Source organism: Cyanistes caeruleus, chromosome 5 (genome assembly GCF_971803275.1).
Source record: "Cyanistes caeruleus chromosome 5, bCyaCae1.hap1.1, whole genome shotgun sequence".
Classification (NCBI taxonomy): Eukaryota; Metazoa; Chordata; class Aves; order Passeriformes; family Paridae; genus Cyanistes; species Cyanistes caeruleus.
Genome location: NC_141705.1, coordinates 7,602,448 through 7,628,796, shown reverse-complemented (window position 1 = coordinate 7,628,796; position 26,349 = coordinate 7,602,448). Strand labels below are relative to the sequence as shown.

General features: G+C 43.1%; 1 protein-coding gene and 2 long non-coding RNA genes across 16 annotated transcripts in view; 2 read left to right on the top strand and 1 right to left on the bottom strand.

Moving 5' to 3' along the window:
* FAM53A (family with sequence similarity 53 member A) overlaps positions 1-10,928 on the top strand; it is a 69,353-nt gene extending 58,425 nt beyond the window's left edge. For all 12 annotated transcript variants that reach the window (XM_086888709.1, XM_086888714.1, XM_086888712.1 and 9 more), the window contains one exon: positions 9,736-10,928. In XM_086888709.1, coding sequence (XP_086744835.1) covers positions 9,736-10,059 — 324 coding nt within the window. In that variant the 3' untranslated portion in view covers positions 10,060-10,928. The remainder of the gene's footprint in view (positions 1-9,735) is intronic.
* An 8,843-nt stretch (positions 10,929-19,771) lies between these two features.
* LOC111928277 (uncharacterized) lies at positions 19,772-22,474 on the bottom strand. 3 transcript variants are annotated; one of them, XR_002863999.2, is made up of 3 exons: positions 22,408-22,474; positions 21,895-22,096; positions 19,772-21,372 (listed from the first exon to the last, which is right to left on the bottom strand). It is a non-coding gene; the product is annotated as an uncharacterized LOC111928277 (long non-coding RNA). The 3 variants fall into 3 exon arrangements; XR_002863998.2 differs by lacking the exon at positions 22,408-22,474 and adding an exon at positions 22,326-22,401; XR_015286779.1 differs by having other exon boundaries at positions 19,772-22,096.
* Positions 20,747-24,775, top strand: LOC147652906 (uncharacterized). Its single transcript, XR_015286780.1, has 2 exons — positions 20,747-20,834; positions 22,217-24,775. It is a non-coding gene; the product is annotated as an uncharacterized LOC147652906 (long non-coding RNA).
* Positions 24,776-26,349: the final 1,574 nt, after the last annotated feature.

Here is a 26,349-nt window from a genome sequence, read left to right as displayed (position 1 = left end):
TTTAAGTAAATGAGTCTTCTGATGAGTTTCCCAATTTCAGTTTTCATTATATTAGTAACCATGTGACTAAAACTCAAGGCCTTCATGGTATGCAAGGAAGTTTGCAAGCTGGGGTAGCATAAACAGATCCTCATCTTTAAAACCAAGCACATATGATAATTAAATGAACAGGTTTTTTGAATGTTGCAGCTTTTTCATGCAAATTCTGGATTTACTGCACAATAGAAGAAAACGGAGGCTGTATAGCAAGAGATTGAGCTCAGTTTTAGTGTTACCCTCAAAGTTTTAGGAATTATGAGCATTGTCTCTGCCTTACACAAGTTGTGTATACTTTGCTTCTTGTCTGACTTGGTATGATGTATTTTAAAACATGTGTTGCACTGAAGGATAAAGGACCACATATATGGTTTCCTGACTTTTTAAAAAAACATACTGAGCATCAACTGCTGACATGTTGTCAGCTTTGGTATTTGAACCAATAAACAAACGTGTCTGAATTCTGTTTCTCAAACAGAAATTTTAGTACAGGTTGACTTAGTATTAAAAATATATAGCAGTATTGTCAATGTCAGGAACACTTCCTGAACCACATTATTTCAAAAATGTTCAAATAGTACAAAATCGGATACTGAGCTAGGAAAATGCAGTCCTTGCACCATTCACCTTTAATCTCTGGTACTAATTCTGTTCTTCTTAAACACATTGTCTTCAGTGTAACTTGTCCCTGGAAATAATTAGTGGTGAAGGTCCACCTACACAGTTTAAATTAATGCTCCTGGAAGAATTTACTGTTTAAACACACTTGTGCTTTGTGTGTGTCTGTGCCCATGTGTCCCTCTGTGCACTTGCATAGTAAGATCTTAGGGCTTTGTTTTGGACAAATATTCCTCTAGTTGAAAGTTGACTTGAAGAAGGGGGAACTGTTCCCAAGCTGATAGGGTAGTTTTCCTTTTTTTCCCCATCCCCCTCCCCTGGCAGAAGTGAACTTTATGGCCCAATTATAGAATCCCTTAAAATGCTAGTTATGATGGAGTTCCAGCATAACCCAATAATATAGGTGAGTCTGACATCTGTCAGTAGCTAATGAGGGCAGCATTGGAATCAGGATTTGGAGTTTTCTTCTCTAATTTCTCCTAAGTTTGACCTATCATACCAACTTAACAGTTGACCTGAGGATAAAAATAAAATGGTAAGAGAACATGAAGGAATTTTTAAGAGAAGTTGGTACATGGATGTACACTGCAGCAGTTGGTGCATATGTGATTCAGTTGTTAAAGTAATTGTTTGCAGCTCATAGCAAAGCCATGAAGGAATAAGACCTTGGCTAAACTTCTCAGGAATAGAACTTCTCTGTAAAAATAGATGACATGTAAATAGCAGGAAATGAAGCCAGTATGGTCATGTTTTGAAGCTACAAGGGTCAAATCCTGTCCTGTGTTACTCCAGTGCATAATCAGTCAACGTAAACCTTGTTACTTGAGAGCAGAGTTTGGCATGGCAAAGCAAACTTTGAAATGTCACTTTTCATTTAGTTTTGTGGAAGCGCAGGTACAGCTTTTTCTCGTCTAAATGTATCTAGTTAGAGACTGAGAAAGTTATTAAAACTCCTGGGGTTGGAGGTAACTTTTTTGTTTATGTTGTTTCAGAGCAGATTGTAGTCTGTTAATTCCTCTGTCAGAGGAATAATACATCAGAAGGCTTTGACTACCCAGGGTGGTCTTTGCTTTTGGATCCTGAATGCTGAACACTGAGAGATAGATGGTACTGCAAGCAATCATAGTCTTGTTAAGCAGTTTTCTTGTGCTGTTCCTTTTGTGCCTGTGTTTCTGTTTAGGGGTGTGTGTGTAGCTCGTGTTAATGATGTGTGTGTGCTTTCTTATTTCTCAGTCTAAAATGTGGAAAAATAGAGGCATCTTTCATATGTATTAGTTAGATTTGATTTAAACTAAGTTTTCATACAACTATTTTGTCACATAACTAAGGAAGATGGTAATACACAGTTCAAGCTGTTTCTTGCTTCCACAGCCTGTTTTCTTTCTGAAAGGAAAGGTAATAGTTCTTGAATAGGAAAAGAGGGAATGACTCTGGCAAAGCATGAATCACTTCTGCTGGGAGAGAGCATGTGCTTACATTGTTTCCCTCTGTGTCCTTCTACTACAAAACCAGATGTGTTTATCATCCCTGTATGCACACAAGTGATGCAGCTGTTTGTTCATCACACCATTGCTCATTAGTGCTGTTGGCTGATTGGACTTGCCAGACCAAAGCCTCTTGAGTTTTGTGCAGCTCAAGCACAGTAGAGGCCCAGTTCCATATTGTCCAGCTCGTCAGTCTATCCATAAGAGGAATAAATTCACTGTCCATGATAGAGATGTGCTTAGGGTCAAGCAGCCAGTAGGAAAATCTGGTTGAAGGTGTGCAAAGACACTGGTTTACCTTAAGGCAGAAGAATTTCTGTGGCACTGCAGAGACCCCTGATTGCAGCTGTTGCTGAAGGAAGACCACAGCAAGAATCCATCATCCAGGCCCTTTCCTTGCTCTTTCAGCACCCTTTGGAATATTTTTTTTTTCTGTGGTGGTTATTTGTCTTTGAAGAAACGTCTGTTTTAATGCATGGGTGCATTTCAGATGAGCACTGCTGCTGTATCTGGGAACTGTCCTATTTGGCTTAAACCTTCTCCCTGGCCCAAGCCTTTTATTCAGTATTATTCAGCTAAACAAAGCAATGTCACTGCGTTCCACTTTGGCGCTGTATTGATTATTAGTCACTTCAGAAGAGTTAAATCCTCTGTGTGAGCCCCCTCTGTTGTAGCTAATGGCATAATTCATAGCATCTGTAGGTGCCTGGTCCTAAGAATAGCTGAAACTTTCTCTTCTTAATTACATGCAGGTGAAATAGGTAGGCCTGATGTTTGTAGAGAGTAATTCCACATTCTTACAATAAAAGCTTGCATGATTTATACTTAGACTGAGAAGGTAAAAGGTTGCAGTTCACAAATCCACTGAATTAGAAAATCTAAGAGGCTAACATCTTGATTAAAATTCCATACTGTAAACTTTTAAAAATGTGGTTTAATGTTGGTCTGGGCTTTATAAAGGGGAAAATTCCTGTGTATATTCACCCTCTCCATGTTAGCACTAGTGTTGAATCATATTCTTGACTGTATTACCTTAAGTACTGCGTTAACTTGCTTAGGTTTCAATTTGTCTTTAAAAGCAAACAACAGTTAACTCCCAAGACGAATGGTCCTGACCTTGTAGAAGCTGCTAAACCCCAGCACTGAGTTTCCTGTGCTGAATTGCCCAATCCAACCAAAATTTAATTTTTCAAGGAATGACTACAAAATGACAGTATTGGTTTGGCTGCTTAAATTCAGTTTGAACACTTTTAGGCAGACAAACTTTTATTTAATCTAATTAAATTCTTTAGTTTCTTACGTTACTTAATGTTGGAACCTCAATGAGTGCATGAACTCTGTAAGCATGAGAGGGGTGAGCTGATAACTCTGAGGGGGGCTGGGGATGCTCTCAGTTGTTCAGAGCATCTTTGCAAACCACTAAAAGGAAAAATTTGTTTGAGAGGATATTTAGTTTGAGTGTGGAATTTATCATATGTGCAGTGCCCATGATGGATGATTTTTAAGTCTGAGTTTAGGGCAAGGGGGAGTAGGTATTTGGGTTGAACTCAATCCATGGTATTTGTAATCCCTGATGTATTTGGGATCTGCCATGCCTCCAGCTTGACTGTTTGGATTGTGGTGTGAGAGCAGTGATGTTAATTGGGTCCTGCAAGTTTCCTAACTAGGTGAGTAGGCTGCAGTGCCTGAAATCCCCTCACCAGTGCAGGGGACCCTGTGTGGGTGCAGTGATGTTCGGTCAGGAACTGACCCCGATTTCCCCTCCTGTCCCCCAGTATTTGTGCATTTTATTTTTCTCACTTGGATACTTAAACTATTCCAGTGGTTTCTCTCAGTTACTTCACACAATAAGCAGCCTTGTATTCTGGCATATATGAGCATAATTAGATAAATTCAGTATTTCACCGATTTTTTAAAGTCATTATTTTTTTTCAACTAATAGCACTAAATAGAAAGCCAAATTAAATCATAGTTTCTTGCAGCTTATAAACAAAACTTATAAGGACACTGTGGCAATTTTAGAGTATGAGCATAAATATCTAGGCCAATAAATAGATCAACTTTCATGGTAGACTACACCAGAAAGCTGCACACTTAAATCTAGAACAGTCTGGCTAGAGGGAGATGAAAGCCTGTTACATCATGATGCTGTTTAGCATCTGATGTGAAATGAGTTGATGGCAGTTTCCTTCCCTTCCTGGACACCTACATCTAAAAAATTAAAATAATCTTTGAAGATACAGCGGAGACAAAGCACTGAACAATTGTCATTTCAAGCTGTAGCCATACTGCTGTGTATTGCTGTCAGCTTATATTGATTTTTAACTGGATCTTTGGCATTGCAAATAGAGTTTTACCTTATTTGACTACAAGAATTGCGGCAGTAATTCTTTCTCTGCTGGAAGGAATGGTTATTATAGTTCAGTGTCTAATTACATGGCAGAATGTTAGAGGCTGTTTGCTCTTTCTCATTCATATCCAGTATTCCAGTTCTTTTCTGATTACTAGCTATAGATGATGACATAAACATTGCCTTTTTAATGTATAAAAGTGCATGCCAAATTTCCAGGAAAATTAAGGGATAACTACAGAGCTTAAAAAAGAGAACAGCATCTTTGGTTTTCAGATCAAACTGAAGAGAGATTTGATTTTGCCCTTGAAGTTATCAGGAATTTTCTTAGGATTTGATGGCTTCCACATAATACATAAATGGAAATGTTTTTATTCACTACTTGTTTTTTAAGCTGGTGCAAGAAAAATAATTATGATGCTTGTGATTTACTTCAAATGCATAACTTAAAATTCTGGAGTGGTTTTGGACCTGAAGTATATATCTAGACACTTGAATTATAAAATCTAATGTATTTCTACACCTTTTAATTTCTTGTTTGAACAGAGAGAGATTCTTTCACACTTAGCTTTGGGTTTTAACTTCTAGTGCATTAGCAAGCCTCAAGCACATAGCATCATGGAGAATACTATATTGTTTTCCTCCTGTCAGCACCACTTTGTACCAGTGAAGCAGCATTTCTACTCAGCTGCAAGTTTCTTGAAAGCAAAGGTTATCTGCAAACAGTGGAGTGTTCACAGAATGCTCAGTGCAATTCAAGACAGAAAAGAGTCAAATGTCAAGAGGTTTACTCTACAGAAAGATTAATAGTTTGTTACATAAACACAGCATTTTTTCATACTTTTTTTCACTTCATGCATAGTAGGAGATGAAGGGATTAGGACTGTGATGGGATGTTTTTTAATCTATACAACCTGTTGACATTTTTAATTGTTTACAGTAGACAGTGTACATATCTCCAACATATCTCTGAATCATTACAGGTGAAGGTGTTAATGTAAGTAATTAGGTGCATGAAGTGAAAATTCAGTTTGCAGGGAGGGGCACCCTTCACATCTGTGTGTGGTCAGATGTGATGTCAGCCAGGTGATGGTTTGTTCTCAGTATGATTGAGAGCTGCTCCACACCAGGCTTTTGTGTCAGTTCTTATAAAGTCCTTCCTTAAGCCTCCTCCTCAGCTTCACTGAATGGAATACCTTAAAACAACGAATTTGTACTATGGTTGGGTTTTGTTGTTACTGAGACTCCGCTGTGATCTCTTTGGGGACAGGTTGGTGTCTGAGACACCAGTGAATGCATTGTGCTGTTCGTGGTGCTTCTGATCTGAAGTTTGAGTTACCATCAGTAGAGGCACTTTTTGAGCCAGTCTCACTAATCTACAGGAAACATAAATCAAGGAAGTGAAGTAAGGACCCATGAAGCTCCCAAAGGGAGAAGTGCAGCCCATCTAACTTGCCCCATCTCCCTCAACTGGCTAGATACACGGAAGGAACAAAAAAGCCACAAATTGCTCCATGCTTGGGTTCTGCTACTTCAGTGTTTTGCTCTTGGGTTAGGTGCTGATACACCAGGAAATTCCAGACTTTCCTCATTATGAGGACCACTGCACCACCCATGTATTTCTTATTACTGGTAAGGAGACCTTAACAGTCAAGAAATCCCATGTGCCAGCCTTAAAGCAGCATCTCTTGTGCCATCATAGGGACAAGTCTCAGGATGGGACAGGAAGCAAGCCAAACAACCAGTCTGATTACTCTGATGAATTCCCTCTCTTCTTAAGTCTGTGACTTCAGGGAACAGCCCATCCTGTGGTGATAACTGGTGCTGACAAAGCAATAGGATGGGCTGAGGGCTCGTGGTGGTTTGAGGCTTCCTCTGCTGCTCAGTGTGTGCCAGCTGCTGCAGCTGCACCTCTTCAGAGCAGCTGGATCTTCACCCCACTCAGAGCCGAGGGGTGGACTTGGAGGGTGATGGGGGCTCGCGGGGAGAAGCATGAGAAGTGCAGCTCCCATTATACACCAGGTTTTCATGCACATAAATGTCTTATTTTTTTCCCTTGACTACTGTAGCAAATGCTCTAGTTTTGTTAGTAAAACAAAAACAACCTTTTTATTGCTGCTTATATTTGGAAAGTGATGTATTACGGGTTTCTGAACTGAAGGTTTAATAAAGAGTACAGACATTAGCTTCCTTTCAAGCTGCCCTGGGCCTTTCTTGTTTGCTTTGTATGGCAAGGGTCTAGAGAGATTTCTTTTATTTCCTTCCCCCACCATTGTTTTTGGTACAAAGTTGGGGTTTTTTTCCTTAATATTCAGACATTTTATCGCCTCACTTCTTTTAAAACTCTGAGGTTCTTTTTTTTTTTCTTTTTTTTTCCATCACACAAAAGAATACTTCTAGCTGATTGAGTTCTATCCATTGCCAACTGTGGACTCTTTTGTCTTGCTAGTCCAGCATCCTTTATAAAATGAGGACCATTGAGCAAGTACTCGCAGGCTCCCCACTGAGCACAATTGTTCTTGAAAGGTGTGGTACTGTACCAGTGTAACATGGAAAGCTGCAGTTCAGAGGGCCTGAATGCATTGCAATTTCTACCTTTTGCTTTGTGAAAGGAGCTGGATTGTGCTGCGAGATAATAAATCCACCTATTTTTAGTTTGGTGAGGTTGTGACAAGTGGGTGAACAAAGAACCAGTTGAATGCACTTGCTGTTGTGTTGAAACCGACTAAAAGTTCCCATTCAAGTGGTTTCAGCACAGTACAGCTAACAGGCAATTTTCCATTTATGTACACAAACCTTCTAGAAAGACAGCTGTGTGGTTGGATTAATTTCTAGCAGTAAATTGAATAAAAGATATTTTGAAGGGGGACTCAGGAATTCCTTTCTAAAGCACTGAAAGCAGAACTTTCAAAGCTTTTCTTTATTTGGTTCCTTTCCCTCCCAGTACTTACTATAGGTTTAAAGAACTGAAAATATTGTCCCATATATGGAGATAGAACACATCTTGTGTTTTTCAAAGCAATGAGAGAGACTTAGGATTAAAATATACTTTAACATTTTTTGTTTTAAAAATATACTGGTTTGCTTTTAAGTAAATATGAGATAAATTTTTACCTGTTAGTCATAGAAAGAAACTCAGATGTTCTCAAATGTTTCTACTTGAATAATCTGTGAGCTGTACAGAAACATTTTGAAAACTGGGACGTATATTATACCAAAGCTGTTTTCACAGGGGAGTGAAATTTGAAAATAGAAATCTTTATGATCATGCAAGGTTATTTATCTTGTTGGTGTTAGCCACATGCAGTGTTAGTCACATGCAAAATTGGATATGGGCTTTAACCACAGCTGACAAAGACTTTGTATTTCTCCTGACAGAACTATGACCAGCAGTAATGTTTTTTCATCTTTGGATACAGGCCTTGGAGTTAGACAAATCAACTCCTAGATGAGATCTTGTTTGTCTGTTCAAACAAACCAGATTATCCCTTATAGATCTTCCTAGCTGGAAATGTATAAATGTATGACTTAACTAATCACCTAATGTGTGTTGTGAGGTAGAAAGCTGTTTGAGCAGGGGAGGAGCAAAGCAAGCCTGTGATCAGTAATGTGTTGTATTGGTGTGTTAAATGTGCTGCAGGCTCAGGGAATGCTGCTGCAGTGCCCTCCCTGTGGAGAGGTACCAGTGATGGGGGCACCATCCCATCCCAGTGCTGCTGATCACCCTTAGCCTGTCTGGGACTGAGCTCCACACTTGAGTGCTCTGCTTTTTACCTTTACCTGAGCTTTCCCTCCTGTGAAATCTTGCCGTGTAGATTTGATGTAGGAATGTCCAAGGGACTGTATGACCTTGCAGTGTGGCAGTGGGATTGTCTGCAAGGTGTTCCATATGTAACATCATAACCTAAGGGATCAGGCTAATCCCCTCCCCCTAGTGAGCTTGCCTCTTTTAACCAGCTTTTATAGACAAGGCTAATTCAAATTTCTTCTGAATTTGTGAAGTTTTGTTTAAAAAACACCCAAAGATACTGGAAAGCCCCATATGTGGGTGCTGATATGCCTTGGTGTGAAGCAGGAGCCATTACACTGTTCTCTGGAAGAGCATCTGGAATACAGCATACTAGGAATGTTGCAATGTTCCCATTTCAAATAAACAAATATAAAATACTTAAGAAATGACAAACTGGGGGAGGAAGCTGGAAATGGGTGTGAAAGTTGGTCTTGTTCCCTGTGGATCTCCTTGTAATACAATGATTGCCATGTATGAGACTGGAGTCCCTTAACCAGTGAGAGACTGAAAATGAGTGTGACATTATTATGTCTTGCACCACCTCTCAGAGGAGCCCTGGCTGTGTCACCTTCCTCTCACTGGGTGCTTGCATGAGGCACAATTTGGAAGTTTCTCTCTTGTTAAATTTTAAGTCTTGTTCTCTGTGTATTTGTGGTTTTTTTAAATGTTCTCTCTGGATTCTAGACAAGGATCCCTTAGAGGATTCTAGACAAGGATCCCTTAGAGCTCCATGAGGAGCTTAGGCATTTTTCCTTTATCTCTGGCACAGAGGTTGCACATTTACTGAGTGTTTCTTTTCTTTTGCCGTTGTACAAATAAAATTGAGTGCCCCTCTAGTTTTAATATCCTTTGAACTTAAGCAGAATTGCTCCTGAGCTCTTGTTCAGATGGTACCCAGCTGAAAGACAAACTAAGTAAGCTGACTCTGGAGTAAGATGCTCCCAGTAGAGGCTTGGGTTTCTTCTTTTTGAGATTTCCCAAATGTGCCAGTTGTCCTGGCAGCCTCACCGAGGCGACGCCTGAGGGCTCATTCTCTGCAGGGGAAATTAATTGTTGAGCGGGCTGCAGCGCAGCTGTCTGACCTAAATGCTGCTGTCACCAAATGCTCTGCTCTGGGTTTGCCAGAAGCCCAATGCAGCAGACTTGGGTGGGTGTCTGTCTTTGCTCATGTAGTTGACCAAGAGTAGGTTTTTAGACCTTCCTGCAAAAGAAGGGGACTGTTTTTCTCGCAAATGGGCATCTAGGCAAAATATCTGTACAAAGGCTGACTCTGTAGTAAGTAAATACCATTCTTCCTCTATCTTCATGCCTCTCATTTCCAGGATTACTTCAAACACGTGGCACTCTTGAGTACATACACTCAAACCATTCAAGAATTTTAAGAATTTATTCTGTTCCTCCTGCCTAGTCATGGTTAATATAGTCATGGTTTCTCTTTTTTTTTTTTTTTATTGCAGACTTTAAAAAATTCCAAAAGTCTTTGCTCCCTTGACTATGAAGATGATGATGATGACACACAAATGAAGACAATTGTGTCATCGCCATGTGACTCAAATGATCTTATGAACATCATCACCCCTGGCTCCAGCCCGATGAAAGAGCAGCTGGATGAAGGGAGGCACCACAGGTCATGCCAACGTAGCTTCAAAACAAGGGATTATAAGAAAGCCGACGCAGTGTGCGAAAGCGACGAGGACACGAGTGATTGTGAGAGCACTGAAGAAGGAATCTTCCCTCTAGACTGTGGGGACTTGGACCTAGAGCAGATCGAAAACAACTGAGAGACTCCAAGTTGTGTGCTAGAATCAGAATTGTTCTAAATTAAAGTGATAGAGGATTACCTTTGCCATGCATAATCCATGTCCCTGAATCTCTGTATTGCCTATCTTTGGGCCTGTGTTAGAAGAAATGTTTCAGGTGGGGGAAAAACGTGAACCATTGTTACCTGTTTAGTCTATTGGTCAATATGTGGATGACAACAACAAAAAAGTAGGAGGTTAAATGTTATTTTGAACATTAAGGAATAATTTTGATTAAAAATTTCCTAACAAATATTTTGCATTTTTATGGCTTTTACAGTTCTGGAGAAAAAGCATCTCTATTTTGAAATGAATTTTCAGAAGGGCATTCTATAAAACTAAATCTGTCTACAGTGATTCTGGTGCGGGTCTATGTTGCTTTTGTTAAAGAGCTTAATGTGAAAAGTGAATTGCATAATGAAATTGGTAATAAACCTTCAGATAGAACTCTTAAATATCTGGTTGACAACTGGTCCAAAATACTTAACTGCCATCTTTGACAGTGTCTGGTTAAAAAACAACTTCATAACATGTACAAATGTTCTTTTCATACATTCAGGACTTTTTGATCAAAATATGGTAGTGACCTTAAAGGTTAACATTTTTCATTATTTTACTACTTGAATTGTTTTCTAGCCTGAAGCAATGCTAATTTAGGTGGGCTAAAACTGCAAGTAGCTGCCCACCTACTTGGTCATTATGTTTTCTGTGTTTCAAAAGAATGTACAACAAGAGCACTTGAACTTTTAGACAGGGACTTTGTAATGATCAATTCCCCAGGAGGTGATCCCTTCAGCAATACTAGAAGGAAAATAGTCCTTGAATTAAATAAAATGACATTTTGCTTTGCACTTGTGTCTGTTCATGGATTGTACTTGTGAAAAATGTGGTAGATTCTGTAATGCGGTACTTATGTGTGGAATTTGGTGGAGGGGAGGGGCAGATTCCTGGTCAATTGAAACAAAAGTGACATCAGGTTTGTCTGGAGAGCTGTGGAAAAACTCATGCTGGATCCCAAAGGTGTCTCAATATATTACATTTACTGGAATAATCTCAAATGTCATACTGCACTTATTGCAGACTCTTGCAACACATACTTATTTTTTTTAGTTCAGTTGCAATAAGGAACTTCCTCAACAAGGAGGAAATTGATCTCAAAATGGTGTTAAAAGGGAGAGGCAAAGGAAACTCAGATAATGGCATTTGAGTCCATCACTCATCGTGGTATTTGAGTTAATGTGCTTAAATGAGCCAAATCCTACTGGAACTTGTGCCATAAAACCAAAATACAGCAACCAGTCAGCTAATGGAGTATGATTAAAATACGAAAAAATATCTTGAGGGATGTGCTGATGGCTGTGGCACAAGGTATGATACAGGATCCAGCCATGTGCTTGGGGCCAGCCTTTGATCATAAAGGGGTTGGCCCTTAATCACTGGACAAGTGCCCATAACTCAGAACCTAAACTAATTTATGAAAGGGTATTTAGTAAGGTGCTCTAAACTTTTTTATGGCTCCCACTGCAAGTGGCAATGATCTGTGCTATTGGTATTGGCATGTGTGCGTAGTAGGGTGCAAGAAGACTGCAGAGACTAGCCAGGTTCTTGGTGTGTTACTGCATATTGTGTGGGAGCAGTGAAGCTGCTCATCCTCCTTTTCCTAGATGATTAAATGAAGGAGTTGCTGTTGGAGCAAAGATTTGAGTTCCTTCCGAAGTTCCTGTTGGGAATGTCTCACCCTGCAGATGCTTGCTGTGGGGCAGCACGGAGCAGACAGGTGCTGGCACACACAGCCTTTTGGAACCATTGGATGGGATGGAGGATCACTATTCCTGGTGCTTCCTCCAGAAACAGTGAATGAGGCTCATTCCCCTCATGGGTATTTGGGAAAAGTGCTGCACTGTGGTGATGAGACTCTGTGGTAATGGAACAACCCAGCTCACTCCTGGACTGCAATTGCTGGCTGCAGAACTGCTTTTCCTCCCTGTGTATTAATCGAGCAATAGAGGTAAGTAAAAGTGAAGCAGCTTTAAGGCAGGATTGTAGCAAAGGCCAATGGTACAACTGGGATCACTTAAAAGCTCATTTACCTATTTGAAAGCACTAGTTAAAAGTGTAATGGCATGGAATGAGAAAGCTAATGTGGCAATCCATTTAGCTCTTCCTTCCCCAAGGAAGACAAGCTTTTGGAAGAAGTAAAAGAAGAAAATGCCTCAGAGGACACAGATAGAAGGAGGTTAAGATGTGCATTGTCAATAAAAAAATAACAAGAGCTGAAGCTGTCAATAAGATGTTGATAAAGCAAAGGCAAGGGTAGACAACTAGATAATATTTGTTCTAGCTTTGAAATACAGCCTGCCTGTGGTGTTACGAATTGCTTTTGTAGGTGTGCTGTTTTCAGTCCACGCAAAGCCACATTCCTACCCTGATCCTTAGAGTAGGAAGGGGTTTCCCAAGGGAAGTTACAGATACATTTGCTCTTGGTAACACTGGACTCAGTCTCCTGCTAAGCCAGCTGTTAAAACTCTAAATAGGCCTTTCATGGAAACAAACAGAAAGGAGTGGGTTTGGATACTGAAGAATGAATTTCATGACAGTAGGAAGTAGTAATTATCTAGTTTAGACTCGTGTTAGTCGGTGACAGGAAAATAAGCAGTTGAACAGCTGTGCAGTGACACTGGCAAATTAAGAAATTGGCTGGAAGGAATCTGTGCACTTTGTCTGTAGATTCCAGTGTAATCCCCCATGAGAACCAACAGCAAAAAGGAGTTGTTGGTTGAAACTTCCTTCAGATGGGGCGGGCTTGGAGTTTCCATCTGCCCCATGAGATCTGAAGTCCTGCTCTAAAACAAAATCACAGATGATGAGCATGGCACCTTTGCACTTGCTTATAGGATGGTGTAGTGGCTGTTGTGGCAAACAGGATGGTTTGCAAGAAGGGAAAGTGTGGTTTCAGAGACTGAATTGTGCTTGGAAGCAGCTGAGTGGGCTGTAAGCAGCTCTGCTCTGGGAGTGGTTTCCTTCCATCTTGCACCCAGTGTCAGAACGGAAGGCCGTGTTGCGTGGGGCTGAGGGAGTTGCTCGAGGTCACTTATCTTTCATTTTTATTACAACCTGGATAACAAAATAGTGCGCACGTTAAATCTGCAGTCAACAGGAAGCTGGACAGATGTGAAAGATAAGATAGCTTTTAGAATTCAAAATAATCTTGGCAACTTGTAGAAATGGTTGCAGCAGGGAGGAGATGGGGAAAGACAAGATCCTTTTTAGCAAGGCACTAAATATAGGTAGGGTGAAACAACTGCACAAATTCAGAGTTGTAAGCAGCTTCAGATAAAGCTGGTCCTGGTGGTGGTAGAAAAGCTTCAGGCTGGAGTTCACAAATAGTTCACAAATAGTAGTGTATTTGGTGAGATTCAAGATAATCCTGTACTTTAGAGGTGCAACCTGAGACACTGCACATAGACAGGAAAGTGCAGCGGAGAGTGGCATGAATGATACTTTGAAAATGTGGGAAAAGACACTTATGAGGATGCAGTGGAAGGACTGAGCTTGAAATCATATGGTAGATGGGGCTTAAATTGTAGCTAGGATGAATGGTAGTTATTTCTAATGCCAAATATTAAAAACAATAGAAAAGGTAGGCAGTCACTGAACAGATGTGTGGGGAGCCAGCAGTAGCTGTTCCACAAATGGAGACCTGTTAAGAGCAAGCATCTGTCAGCAGCAATGGCTGTGTTACAGCTTGCTTTGGGGCAGGGGACATGGCTGGCTGACTTTCCACAGTCCTTTTCCTCTGGATGCTGTCCCATTTTCCTCTGGATCTGTGCAGTTTGCATCTCTAAGCAAGCCTTGATTTCAAGGTAAATAATTGCTGGAGAAGAAGCTGAAAATAAGGGGGCAAAGGGAGCACTCTGGAGCAGAAAGGAAGGAGCTCCCATGCATGGTTCAACTGAGATCTGTGGATCCTGCTCAGAGCTGACATTGTTAGAATATAGGCCTCTATATGTTGGGCTAAATCATCTGTCAGAAAAACATAAAAATGTATTTTTGTGAATGCAGGTCCATTCTGAGGGGTGGTGCCTAGTGAATTTACTTTTGCTTTCAAATCACAGGTGAAGTTGCTGCTTACCTGTTGGTGTAAAGATGGCCTCTGCAGCTCCTCTGAAAACCCACAGGTTTGTTGGAAAGCCCTCAGTGGAGGCTGGCAGATGCCAGAATAATTTTTCTCAATCTGCTCACTGTGTTTATTTTGCAAACAACACATTGTTTGTTTTTAAAAGTACCTGAGTCTAGAGCTGTGTGCTTGCACAGTGGGCTCTCACAGTGGGGCTTATCCTTTCATTAGGAATCATCCAGTGCTGCTCAGCAGATCACCTGGGATGTTTCCTTCAAGGTCCTGTCATTAGGAGAGGTGACACAGCTGCACTGCTTGCATGTGTTACACTTTACCTGGATGTGGTCCAGGAGCTGCAGGCTGACACTTCCACCACAGCTCTGCACCTTTTCATCACCATTATAAAGGGACAAGCATCAAATAGTTGGGATCTGGGGCCCTGCTTGCTGTGGCTGCTCGTCCTTGGGCCCCTTGGTGGAGCTTGTTAGTTGTTTAAAAGACACAAAATGCAGTTTCAGTGGAGCGTTGCTGCCATATGCTGAGCAGCCCATTCTGCTGTGTTTTCCAAGTGAGTTTGGACATCAGTTGTTTTGGAGTTTGTGTGTAGTTAACATCATCCAACTTACGGCTCCCACCACCATCTGGTCATCACAATAGTCACAGGCATGCTGAAATGCTGGGTATTTACTAGAAGAAAATGAGGCTGCTTTCACTATCTGCAGCTTCTAGGACCCATCAGCAGTACTGCTTTTATGGATTTTTGCTGCAGTAAAATGCCTTTGAGATCTATGCTGTAAGTGCTTTGAGCCAGGGAAATATGACATGACCTCCATGGAAACAAGTTTAAAACTTCCTTAGAGTGGCATTTCATTTCTTGAACTCTTTAAAACCCAAACCATGAGCTTAAATGTTTCATGATGCCTCAGTTTGGACGAAGAGCTGTGGCCTCCTCATTCAGGTAAGCTTGTGTGATGTGAGTGGTGATGTGAATTGGAAGTGAGCGCTGGAGTACTCAAAACTTGTGCCCCACTTTCCCAAACAGACTTGGCTGAACTCCTCCCTGCAGCAGGATGGAGTGAGCAGGTACTCCCAGAGCACTCAGGTAGGGGCTGGAATATTGGTCAGCTGCCCCAGGTCCCTTTTTTCCTTTTTTTTTTTTTAGGTGGGTACAGCAAGGGAAAGGTCAGTGCTGCATGACTCTACTTCATTCTCCCAAAGCTCTTTCCATGCACTGAGATGTGTTCCCATGGAAAATGGAACATGTTGTTACATGAATGCACAATCTTGCATAATGCAGAAAGGTGCATGAGGGCAATCTGTGAGTCTGTAGGCAGCCTTGACTCTGCTGTTTGCTTATTCTGAGGGACTTTTCAATGCTCATCCACCTCTAGCACAGTTTTGAAAACATTTAGGTGATATAAATCCTCCACTGAAACAAGATGGGAAAATATGTTAATTGTTCAGGTTTGGTCATCAGAATTGTCATGACCTTTAAAAGTCCTATGAGGAGCAGCTGAGGGAATTGGAGACAAAAAGCTTGGAGAAAAAGAGGCTGAAGAGAGATCTTGTCACTTTAAAACTCCCTGTAAGGAGGTCAGAGCCAGGTGGGGACCACCCTCTTCTCCCAGACAGCAGTGAGAGAATGAAAGGACAGAGCCTCAAGCTGCACCAGGGGAGGTTCAATTTGGACATCAGGAAAAATTTCTTCATAAAAAGAGTTATTAAGCCTTGGAACAGTCTGCCCAGGGATGTTGTGGAGTCACTGGAGGTGTCCATGACTGAATGTGGCAATCAGTGCTGTGGTCCAGTTGACCAGGTGATGGTTGGTCAGAAGATTGGACTCAATGACCTTGGAGGTTTTCTCCAACCCAAATGTGTGGCCCACATCAGAGTCAGTCTCTATGCAAACATACAGCCTAAGATTACTGTGTTTGTTTTCTGATCAAATGGATCCACCAGAGAGGAAATTAGATACATGTTTTGCAGATGTCTTCATAGCTTTTTACTTGCCAAGAAAGCAATGTCCATGCCTAGGGAGCACAGGATTTGCTCTGGAATTTAGTCTGGCTATTGCCAGATGACAAGTTCTATGCCAAGACAAGATGATCTAGTTCTGGTTTTCCCCTCTGACTCATAAGCATCCCTAACGTCTCCCCATCCCCATTTTTCTGTTCTGTCCTCCCTACTACTCAGTTACATCCATTATCCTCTCTCAGTTTGGAAAATTATGTCCAGAGCTGGTTTGTTGGATGGATTTGGGTGGTGTGTTGGCTACCTGGGCAGTGAGAGAGAGCTGGCACAGCAGGCATGTGCCCATCCTGTGTGAAATGTTTAGAGAGCTGAAATGCTGAAATTTCCAGTCTCAAATAAGAGTTAGCAAACTGCTGTGCTTCTCTGTCTTAAAGGAAAGGTCAAAATTGGATGAAACTTTATAGCAATCCCAAATGCTGATTTGTGACATGAGTATTGTGAGTATTACAGGAATGTGAGTCCCTACAGATGCTAAGGCTTCTTACCTAGAAGGTTGGTGGTTTGTTTTGGTTTTGGTGTTGAACCACTTACGTTTTTTTCAACAAATGGAAGGAATTAATCCAAAGGAAATACCTGTAATGGAAGAGCTTTGGCCTGAGCACCTTTAAGTCACTGGAAACAAGTCTAAAATCAAGATCTTGTAATAAAAATGTTGATTTGGGAGCTCCTTTCCATCATGTAAGGCAGGGTGACTGTGCCTGACTTGCCTGTTTGATGTGGATGTTCTGCTTTCAAGTGTCATTATATTGGAGTCTGTCTAGGCTGATGAGAAAATGGTGTCAGAAACAAAGAGGGAAAACACACAGAATTCAACAGAAATAGCAAAATTTGAATAGGACAAAAGTCCAATATAGGCAATCATAATTTAAACCAAAAGGGTTGTGGTGCAATGTTTGAACTGTAGCAAATGAAAGTTGTTCTACTCAGCATATTTTTGGTCTGAAACACACATTCATTCTTAAGGAAGGAATTTCTTTAAGTCAGCCTTACTCAGGGCTAGTGGGAATGGCTGGGATAGTCTTTAGGCACAAATCTCTTTGAGTTCTTGCCAAGAGAAGTTTCCTAAAACTATTGCCCTTGAGGAAAAGAATGTGAATTTAGTCCATAGGCAGGAAAGCACTGGGACTGTTCATCTTATTTGTGCATACACAAAGCTGTTTAGGCCTTGAACTCCTGAAGACACAGGTAACTTGCACAGCAAGAGCTATTCAGAATGGTATCAGTGACTCTTGGGCAGGAAAAGAGCAACTTCAAAATATATCTTTTTTTCCTAATTTGTGTAGCGCTGCATTTTCACAGATTCCAATATTCAGAGTTACACCTGTTCCTAAATCCACTTTCAAGTGGTAACATCCAACCTCATTTCCATGCTCCCAACTCCCCTCACAGCGAGGGCTCTGTCCCAGTGGATCTGTTTCCTTTCTCCTCACCAGGATATTTGTATATGAACAAAATGAATTGCTGGCAAGGGGCTGAGCAGGGAGCACCTCGAGTTCCCGGCACAGGAGATGCGCGGGTGGGGGGAAAAGCTTGAATATGCAAACGGAGCGAGCCAGACATGGGACAAAAGGGTGATATAATCCATTTTGCCAATGGCCAGCTGTTCAGCTGAGGGGCTGCCCCGCTCCTCCCGTGGATACTTATGCAAATGGAGGGGGCACAGGAAGGCAGCTGGACCACGGCTGAGGCTGGAATCTGGGCTTTGTATGGTGAGCCTGCTCCTTAGCCAGCCCCTTGTGTGTGCTCGCCGTGCCCTGGGACCAGCTTTGCCATTTGCCTGCCGAGAGTTTGCCTTCGGCCCCATGGCGTGCCCCAAAATTCCAGGTGTTTAGGAGAGGAAAGCTGGATTCCCAAGGTTGGTGCACTGGTTTAGTAAAGCAGGCTGGGTGATTCACCTGCCTGTGACCCTGCTCCCCCCTCCCACCCAAATCTCTGCCATGCAATGAGAAAAGGTTTGTCTGAAATTAGGCACAGGAGTGTGGAAAATTGTGATGTTTCAGCAAACATCCAGGTTCTGCTATGGCAAGCTGGCTTGTCCCGTGTTGTTACCCTTGTTTTAATCCCTCTGACCATGTGCTGGGGTTCCTGGGGTGGTGTGCCCACCTCTCCTCATTGCCCTGGTACCAGATTTGTTCTGCAGTGAGGTGGAAAGCTCCAGGTTTGGGAGACAGCTGGGTGGGTCGGGCAATCTGAGCTCAGCTCCCACAGGGAGTTCCAGCATGGGGCAGCTGCATCCCTCTGCCAGGCTATGAAATGGGGTCCCAGGCTTGCAGATCAATGCTGGGGAGCAAGGGCTGGGTGACCCCAGCCAGGGAGTGGGGCAGCCCAGGCACAGGGCTGGATGGGACAGGACATCAGCCTGCATGACTGTCCTGGCTCTGCAGTGTCCATGGTGAGGAGCTGTGGTCTGGCACCCTACAGCATCTTTGGGACAGGGGCTGGTGGCCTTGGCCTGGGCTGGAACGGGGTTGGGATGCCTCACAGACCTTTTACAAAGGGCTGGGCCCCTTCTCTCCTCCTACCTTGTGGTTCCCTGTCAGTCACTGTGTTTCTTGTCCCTTGGCAAACACACATTTTCAACATGTGGGTGCACAACACGTGAGTGGTTGCACAGCACACGCTCCTGTAGAATTGTTCCTGGAAAGCCCTCCATGTGTCCACACTGACATCAAAACCCCCATCATGGCCCAATGGATGGCAAGGGCAGGGATGCTCTGCCCTCAGTGCAGCCAGGGCACCGGGCACATGGGTGCAGGGAATTCAGCACCCTCCTTTTGGGCAGAAATGCTGGGAAATTTGGATCAGCAATTCATCTGGCAGAAGGCCAAGCACCATTTCAGGTGTTGAAATCCACTCCTGCAAAGTTTGAACTGTAATTTAGCATGTAAATTGTGGGGCTCTTGAACGATAAATTGCATTGCTTGGAGAGGGGGAATCAGGAGGGCCAGACAGGCAGTGGGGGCTGGGGCAAAGCTGCTCATCGTGGTGAGATGTCTGTGAGGAAAGAAGGTTGCCTTGGATGGGCAGGTCAGTATATGGGTTTCCAAAGCCAAAGGAAAAGGGTGAATCATAGACAGAAAGAATGGAAGAGTTACATCTCTAGACATTGAGCCAGGTTTGAGCAGTGCAACCCACAGAGAAATTTACTGGACTTGGAAGCAATATCAGCTGCGTTATCAACACTTTCAGATGTGTAGTGAACCTTGTTCTCCCACAGTCTTCCTATCCTAAATATTAACTCCATGCATCTTTCAGATCCTCACTATGCTGTGCTAGGGAGAAACCCAACGAGGTGCTGGCAAAGAATGAAGAAAAATCTCACCATCATCTGTAAAGAGTTGGTGCTTTCCCCAGAAACACCCTTTTTGACTTGTCAAAACCTCGTTTGAAACCTGACTCATTCTCCATGTCTCACTTTCCCACCAGAAAGTTGGTGCTTCTACCAATGATGATCCTTGCAAATAGCTTTTACAGTCTAATTTTAGTGCATTTTGTGAGTAGTCCATCTGAAAACACAACAGATTACTATGGAGATAGTCCAGACTACTGGGAAAATAATGTTTCTTTACTGCCTGGTAGATTGTTGAAAGTTTTTAGTAAAATGTCTTTCAGAATTAGTTCCTTTTTTAGTCTCTCCTTTGTAAGTGAAATGGAAGGCATGATTAGCAGAGAAATCTGTCATTTCCCTAATGAGGTTAAGTGATTAGATTAAGGAAATTCACGACCACAGTATGTCCTGGCCTAGAAGTTCCATGCAGCAGTCTGTGCTTTCCACATTGGGAGCAATTCAGCCTCCTGGCCATCATTTGTTTTTTTGCAGCATAAGAAATATGCTTATTTTACTGACCACAGGACTGTCAGGATGATTCTTGGCTGTGGACACCAAGGGAAGACTTCCTCCAAGAGGTTGTGCTTTCTTGGTTGTGCCTGCTTAGACACACTGCAATGCCAATGCACACGAATTTCAATATTTTCTTGTACGCTCTGGGGATTGTGCTCAAGGCCTGTGCTTGATCTCATTGTTGGGGCTATACCTTACAACTGCTGACAGAGCCTGCAGCAGAGCTGGGGGCAGACTCGAGGGTGCTTGGGTCTCCCCCGTGCTGCCCCTTTGCTGAGTGGTGCTGGAGAGCTGGTCCTCAGGCCTTTTAACATCTGACATTTTCTCTCCCCTGCTTTTCCCAGCAGGACCCTTGTGCTACAGCGTGCTTGGCATCCTGGTTGCAGCTACTTCCTCTAACTGTAACGCAAGGCTTCCCTAATGGATTTTCTGCACCGTTTTGTAGCCTGACTATTGCTTTTTTTTAATTTTCCCGCTCTGACTGGAGGCTGACAAGGTCTGTCTCCTTTCTGCCCGCTCAGCCTCAGCGGATTTCAGTTGGAGCAGTTTAACGAACGTCAGCCGTGGCCTCATTGTGCTGCATTGTTTTTGTGGGTGTCTGCACCTTTCAAACCAGCCCCAATTAGAAGAGCGGGGGAGAAGAGGGGGGAAAAGAAAGGAAGTAAATAGAGGCAAAATGATTCAGCTTTCAGCAAATGTGCAGCCTGTTTGTCAGACAGATGGAGCCACGTAGTGGATGGCTTTGCTGCAGCCTGGCCCCCCGAGCAGGTGGGTATTTTGGAAACGAGGAGCGGTTTGTCCTGCTAATTCGCGGCCGCGCAGCTCACACAGGACATATGTTGATTACAACTTGCCTCAGCTCCTGCTGTTGCAGGCATCAGAACGTGTCCACCCCTCCCCACCAGGCTTTAAAGAGAAAATGCTGGAATAAAAACAAAAAGAAAAAGTTACAGACACTTGTTGCATTGGAGTGGGAAGGACAAATGGGAGTTCAGAGCCACCCAGGCACGATTTCACTGAAGTACTAATTGCCAAGTGCCTTTCATTAAGAGACCATCATGGTTGTCCCAGCAGCATTTTGAACATCTATGCAGATGGGCAGATGGCCCTTTGCTGTAGTACAGGCAGACGCATCTAGTGTTACAGATGGATTATTATGTTGATTCATCACTAAAAGAAAAACTTATCTCACAACAGGGCACTCGTTGGAGCAGAGTTCCTTCTCGAGCTTATGTTTCTTCTCAGTATTGCCAGCTTTTACTGCTTGAAACACAGTCTTCAATCAGCAAGGCTAGTGTTTTCCCTTCTGTGCAGCATAAAAGAAAAAGAAAAAAAATTAAGGGCCCGTCTAAGAGTAAAATGGTCCCTTGGGAAACCTAGAAGGTGTTGTATAACTTTAACTGCTGCTGGGCAGGGAGGGCACCTTTCCTAAGTGGTACCAACTCTTCATCTTTCTAACTTGTGCTGAACTGTGGTCATTTCTGGGTCATTGTCATCAGGAACAGAAACATCATGTTGTCCTTAAGGGAGAGGAATCAGTTTAAAGCTGAAGTTAACCTGCCCAGATGATGACTTAGCCTCAAGCACCATCATAGCTATTGGATTGGTAGATATGGGTCCAGATGTGTGGTCTACCACTATGGTGGGATGAAAATGGAACTTCCACAATGAATACTAGAAGAAGCAAAGGCTGCATGGTGTCTTGCCTAGTTAATTGGAAGGATGCCCCCTTGTGCAGTGTGGGGGCAGAGGAAATGTGAGGCCTGCTTGACCCAGGTCCAAGGGGAACAAGATAATGAAACAGGTGGATGGGTGAGTTACGTCAGACCATGGCTTTCCTTGGGAAATCAGTCTTCTTGCTGCTCCCATGGTGATCATCCTGGGTTGCATATTTTGTCACAGCCTTTCCTAAGGTAGGTCTTTTCCTGTGGACATCTTCCATAGGACACTGGAGAATCAAGTGCAGCCTCTCACGACTCCTGTCACCAGCTACATTGCAGTTGTGACAAGAATATCACTCTTGTTTCACCCTGTTTAAAAAAAAAATGGAGGGTGAAAAAAGAAATCTCATTTTCTGCTTGACCTTGATATCTGGATGCTGAATTTTATATCCATTAGAGAAACTAATTTCCTGCTCCTTATCTACCCAGCTTTTGTAACTTGGTGCTGTTACCATGAGCAGAGCTCTACCAGAAGTTTGGCCAACAAGAGAAAAGCAAACAAAAGATGAACTCAGAGATATGAAATCTGGAGCTGCACCTGCTGCAAACAAGGTTATTCTGAAGCTGGCTGTCATTGCACACTTCAATAATGAAGCAGCAGTGTAAGGTCCCACTAATACCTGCAGAAATTGCCCCACAGCTGAGATACGCGTCCCTGTGGTTGTGTCACTCTGCAGTAGCTGTCTGTCCTGAGATCACAACTCTTCCCTTTATGAGGTGTGGTTTAACACACCCACCCCCCTATGGAGGTCTGAGGAGTTGAAAATCCTCTGATCACACTGGCATTTCTCCAAATAAAGGAGGAACTTGTGTGCCAAACCTTGAAAATTAGCCTCCAGAGACAGCTTAAATTTGCCAGTTGTTACTTGGGCAGATGTGACTCCCACCCAGGCTTGATGCAGGATTTCAGATTTCCAAATGTGTCTGGACAGTCATTAGATAAATGAGTGTCTGGTTCACAGGCTGCCTCAAAGCAAATGGTATCTGCTCAAAGTTTGGGTCCAAACAGTCCCCCTGAGTACCTGCACATGGGGCTTGGTGCTGCTCTGTGGGGCTGGGAGCTGCTGGGGACTCCAACACATGGTGAAAGCCTGCAGATAAGGGATATCTCCAACAAATAAGCAGGACACTTATCTGTGGTTGCAGAACAGACAATCATGGAAGGCAGCAGAATTTAGGATAGACACACATGTAAAATACCAGGAAAAAATAGTTATATAACATAAAGAAATATTGCACAATGCAGTGAAAGAGATATAATCCTTAAAACAGAAAATGACCTTTTGGTTTTAGTTTCTGAATGACATCAGCTGAGATTATGCAATGGTTAACCTGTCTGTAAAACAAGGCAGTTGATATTTACCTGCATCCCCACCACAGGAGTCGACAATCAATGTTTGCAAGGCAGTTGGAGGACTTTGGATGAGTGACTTTGCAGGTACAAAGACAAGTTTTAGAGCTTCCTCACTGAGGAGCAGCAACCAGTGCCTCCACGTGTCTGTGCACAACCACATGAAAGCTCACCAACAGTTTTCCCAAAGGAGCTCTGTGGTTTCAAAAGTGCATGAAACACAGTCCATTGCTGATCAGTTAACATCACCCTACAGTGCCTTGTGCCTGGAGACTCAGTGGCCACCCTACAGATGTGTTGTCATATTCAAAGGAAATGGTTTTTCTACTGGGCATATGAATCCAGGCTAAATACCCACTGTGGGTCTTCCTGGTCTTGGTTTCATCCTATCAGAGCATGAAAATATATCTGCTTAAAAGTGTCACCTGTACCTAACAATACTAGCTTCAGTGGTCCCTACCTCCTACAGCTGTCTGATGCTGCCAGTGTGACATTATTTCCCAAGCTCCATGGGAGGCTGAAAAGTGAAGTGACTGTTGGCACAGGAAGCTGTTTAGGGCAAGGTTTGGTAGAAGGTGTCTGCCTTCAGCATCTCCTGCTCTCAATTTTATGACCTGTTTTTTCAAAAAGCCTCTCGGATCTAGGGAAAAATCCAGGCCGTTTATTTGCCGTGCTTACCTGGGACTTGAAATACACTTTGAAAATCTGGCCCAAATATTTCTTCTATAACTAAAAAGAGGAAAAATTCTATTTGTTAGAGTTATAATTGTCAAGGAAATGCTGGTGTCTTTGTTATCTGAGGCAGAGCCCTTGAGACTTCTCATGTCTATATTTTGCTGAGAGGCACTGTCCTCCCATATGGGTCAGGAAAACAAGGCAGTCAAAGCAAAGACTGAGGGAATCATAGGATAGCAGTGATAACATCTTCTGTGGAGTTAGTTTATAGTGACCTCATTGCTTTGCCTGGTGATTTGTTTGAGTGTTTTGAAAAAGATAGTGAATAAACCAGGGGGAAAGAAGCATCCCATCAGTTTGAGGAAAAAGGTAAGAAAACAATCTCTTTCTAGGGGCTTGTTTCTGTAGAAAGGAGAACCCCCAGCTCTCTGCAAAGGATGGGCTTGAACTGGCAACAAGCTGGGGTGTCACTCTGAAGGTGGAAGACAGCATGTGCATCGGGTTTCTGCTGCCTTTGAAGCCATCTTTGTGCCAGCAAGAACTGGAGCTTCTCTGAAAAAAAAAAAAAGGGCAGACTGGTGTTTCACAGAGAGAGGTGATAAGAGCAAGTGGTTTGCAGCTCAACCAGGAGATAAACAGGTGTCTTAAAATGACTTCTGTGTATCCAGGCCAGGATGAGAAAAGGAGGGCTCTTTTCTCTGCTGGCTGTAAAACCAGGAAGCAACATCTGAAAAGTAGAAGTTATGTTAATGTTTGGTAGGGTTCCATCCACTCTGGCTAGGGTCTCTTTTTCCAGGTGATTCACATCATCTACAGCCTCCATCCTCCTATCCTGCTTGCAGAATTCCAGTTTCCAAGCTGTCAGCCCCTCTGCATAAAGGAAGACGCTGGCTCAGTTTGTTAAGACCATGCTGAACATTTATAGTATAGAGTGAAAAAGTAAAGGTGAAATGTGCAGCCCAGGGCTCCCAGTTCTTTCTTGTGTGCTCCTGGGAATGGAATTTTGTCCATTGGACTTGAGCTGCTCTAAAAAGCACAGAACAAAAGCTGATCTTAAAAGTGATCCGCAAAGGAATAAATGGCAGGCTCACTCTTTGTTATTCATGTATGGTGCTCAAAGAGCACTTGAAATGGTTGGGATTTTCTGCTGAACATTTTCTTTTTTTAAAATTCTGCTTGGGTTTTGTGGGGTTTGGGTATTTGTTTTAGCAGTGGTTCAAGCATATGTCCCTCCTGAAAAACATTATGGCTGGCTGGGAAACCCATACATTGATAACATGAGGGGACCCATGAGACTGAAATGGGCAGAAATGGGAAAAGCTGGGTGGTTGGAGGGGTGATATTCTCCAAGAGGCAGCCTGGCTTTTGTCTCTTACTTAATTTTATTCCTGCCTGCCCTGTGCTCTGTGCCACACGATTTACTCACTGAATCATGCTCAGCAGCTGTATTCACAAGCTGGCATAAATTTATTTTCGTCTGCTGGCCAATTACACCAACTGCCTCAACTGTTGTTTATTTTCTTCTGTTGCATCCTCTTGAGTTACTGTTAACAGTGTCCCTTTTGAGTAGAGATGGGCTTTTTGGCACAGGGGCTTGTCGGCCTGCCAAACTAATGGACCATATCTGTTATTTAACTAGTTGTAAAGGCTCCAGTTTCAGGACAGCTTGCAGTTGCTGCGGCCACCTGTAGCACATTGGCAGGGGTGGAGGCCACTGCCCATGTGGGACGTAATGTCCCAGCTCAAGAGTGTCCCTTGGCACTGACCTGCCCTCACAGGGACACTTCTGGGGTTTGCCTTGGGGACAAGTGCCCTTCTGTGGCTGTCACCTCCCTGAGGCTGGGTGGCACGAGCTGGGCTGTGCCAGGGGAGCCTTGTTGCCCATGAGGTCCCCAGCTCACAGCTCCTCTGGCCAGACAAGGACTTGACCATGGACAGGCTGTGGGAGGGAAGAGCTAGGCAACAGCACCTGAATGCCCAGGACTGGGGAAGAGGTTAAATTACAGTAGGAATTAATCAGCCTGAAAAGCTGATTAGGGTAAGGACATCTTTCATGCAGTGCAACTGTAACTCTGTCCCATTTTGAGAGGCATCTCTATGTACCAGTGAGACCAGCAAGGATGAGCTCCCACCTTTACAGGGTGCTTTGGGCACACAGCACTTGCACCCTGCAGGATCTCCTCTGATTCTTTCTCTTAGCTGTGTAGGGCCTATAGGATTTTTGTGCTTGTAAGCTAGGCCTCACCACCACATTTGCCTGTTTCAAGGGAAAAGTGGCTCTTGTGTTTGCAAACTGAGGTTTGGCTCCTATTTAAAAATAAAAACCAACACCTTAAACCAGAGCCCTGCAGGCATTACTGCAGGAACAAGAGCTCTGCAGGTGCCACAGCAAGTGCTGCCTCCTTGCCAGTGCAATCTGGACAGGACAAGGTCTTGCCATAACTACTTGGCCACATGCCTGAGGTTTGTAGGCTAAAAGTGTTCACAGTTGAGCATGACAAGCAAACTCAGCAGCCTTGAGGGGTGAGATCTTCAT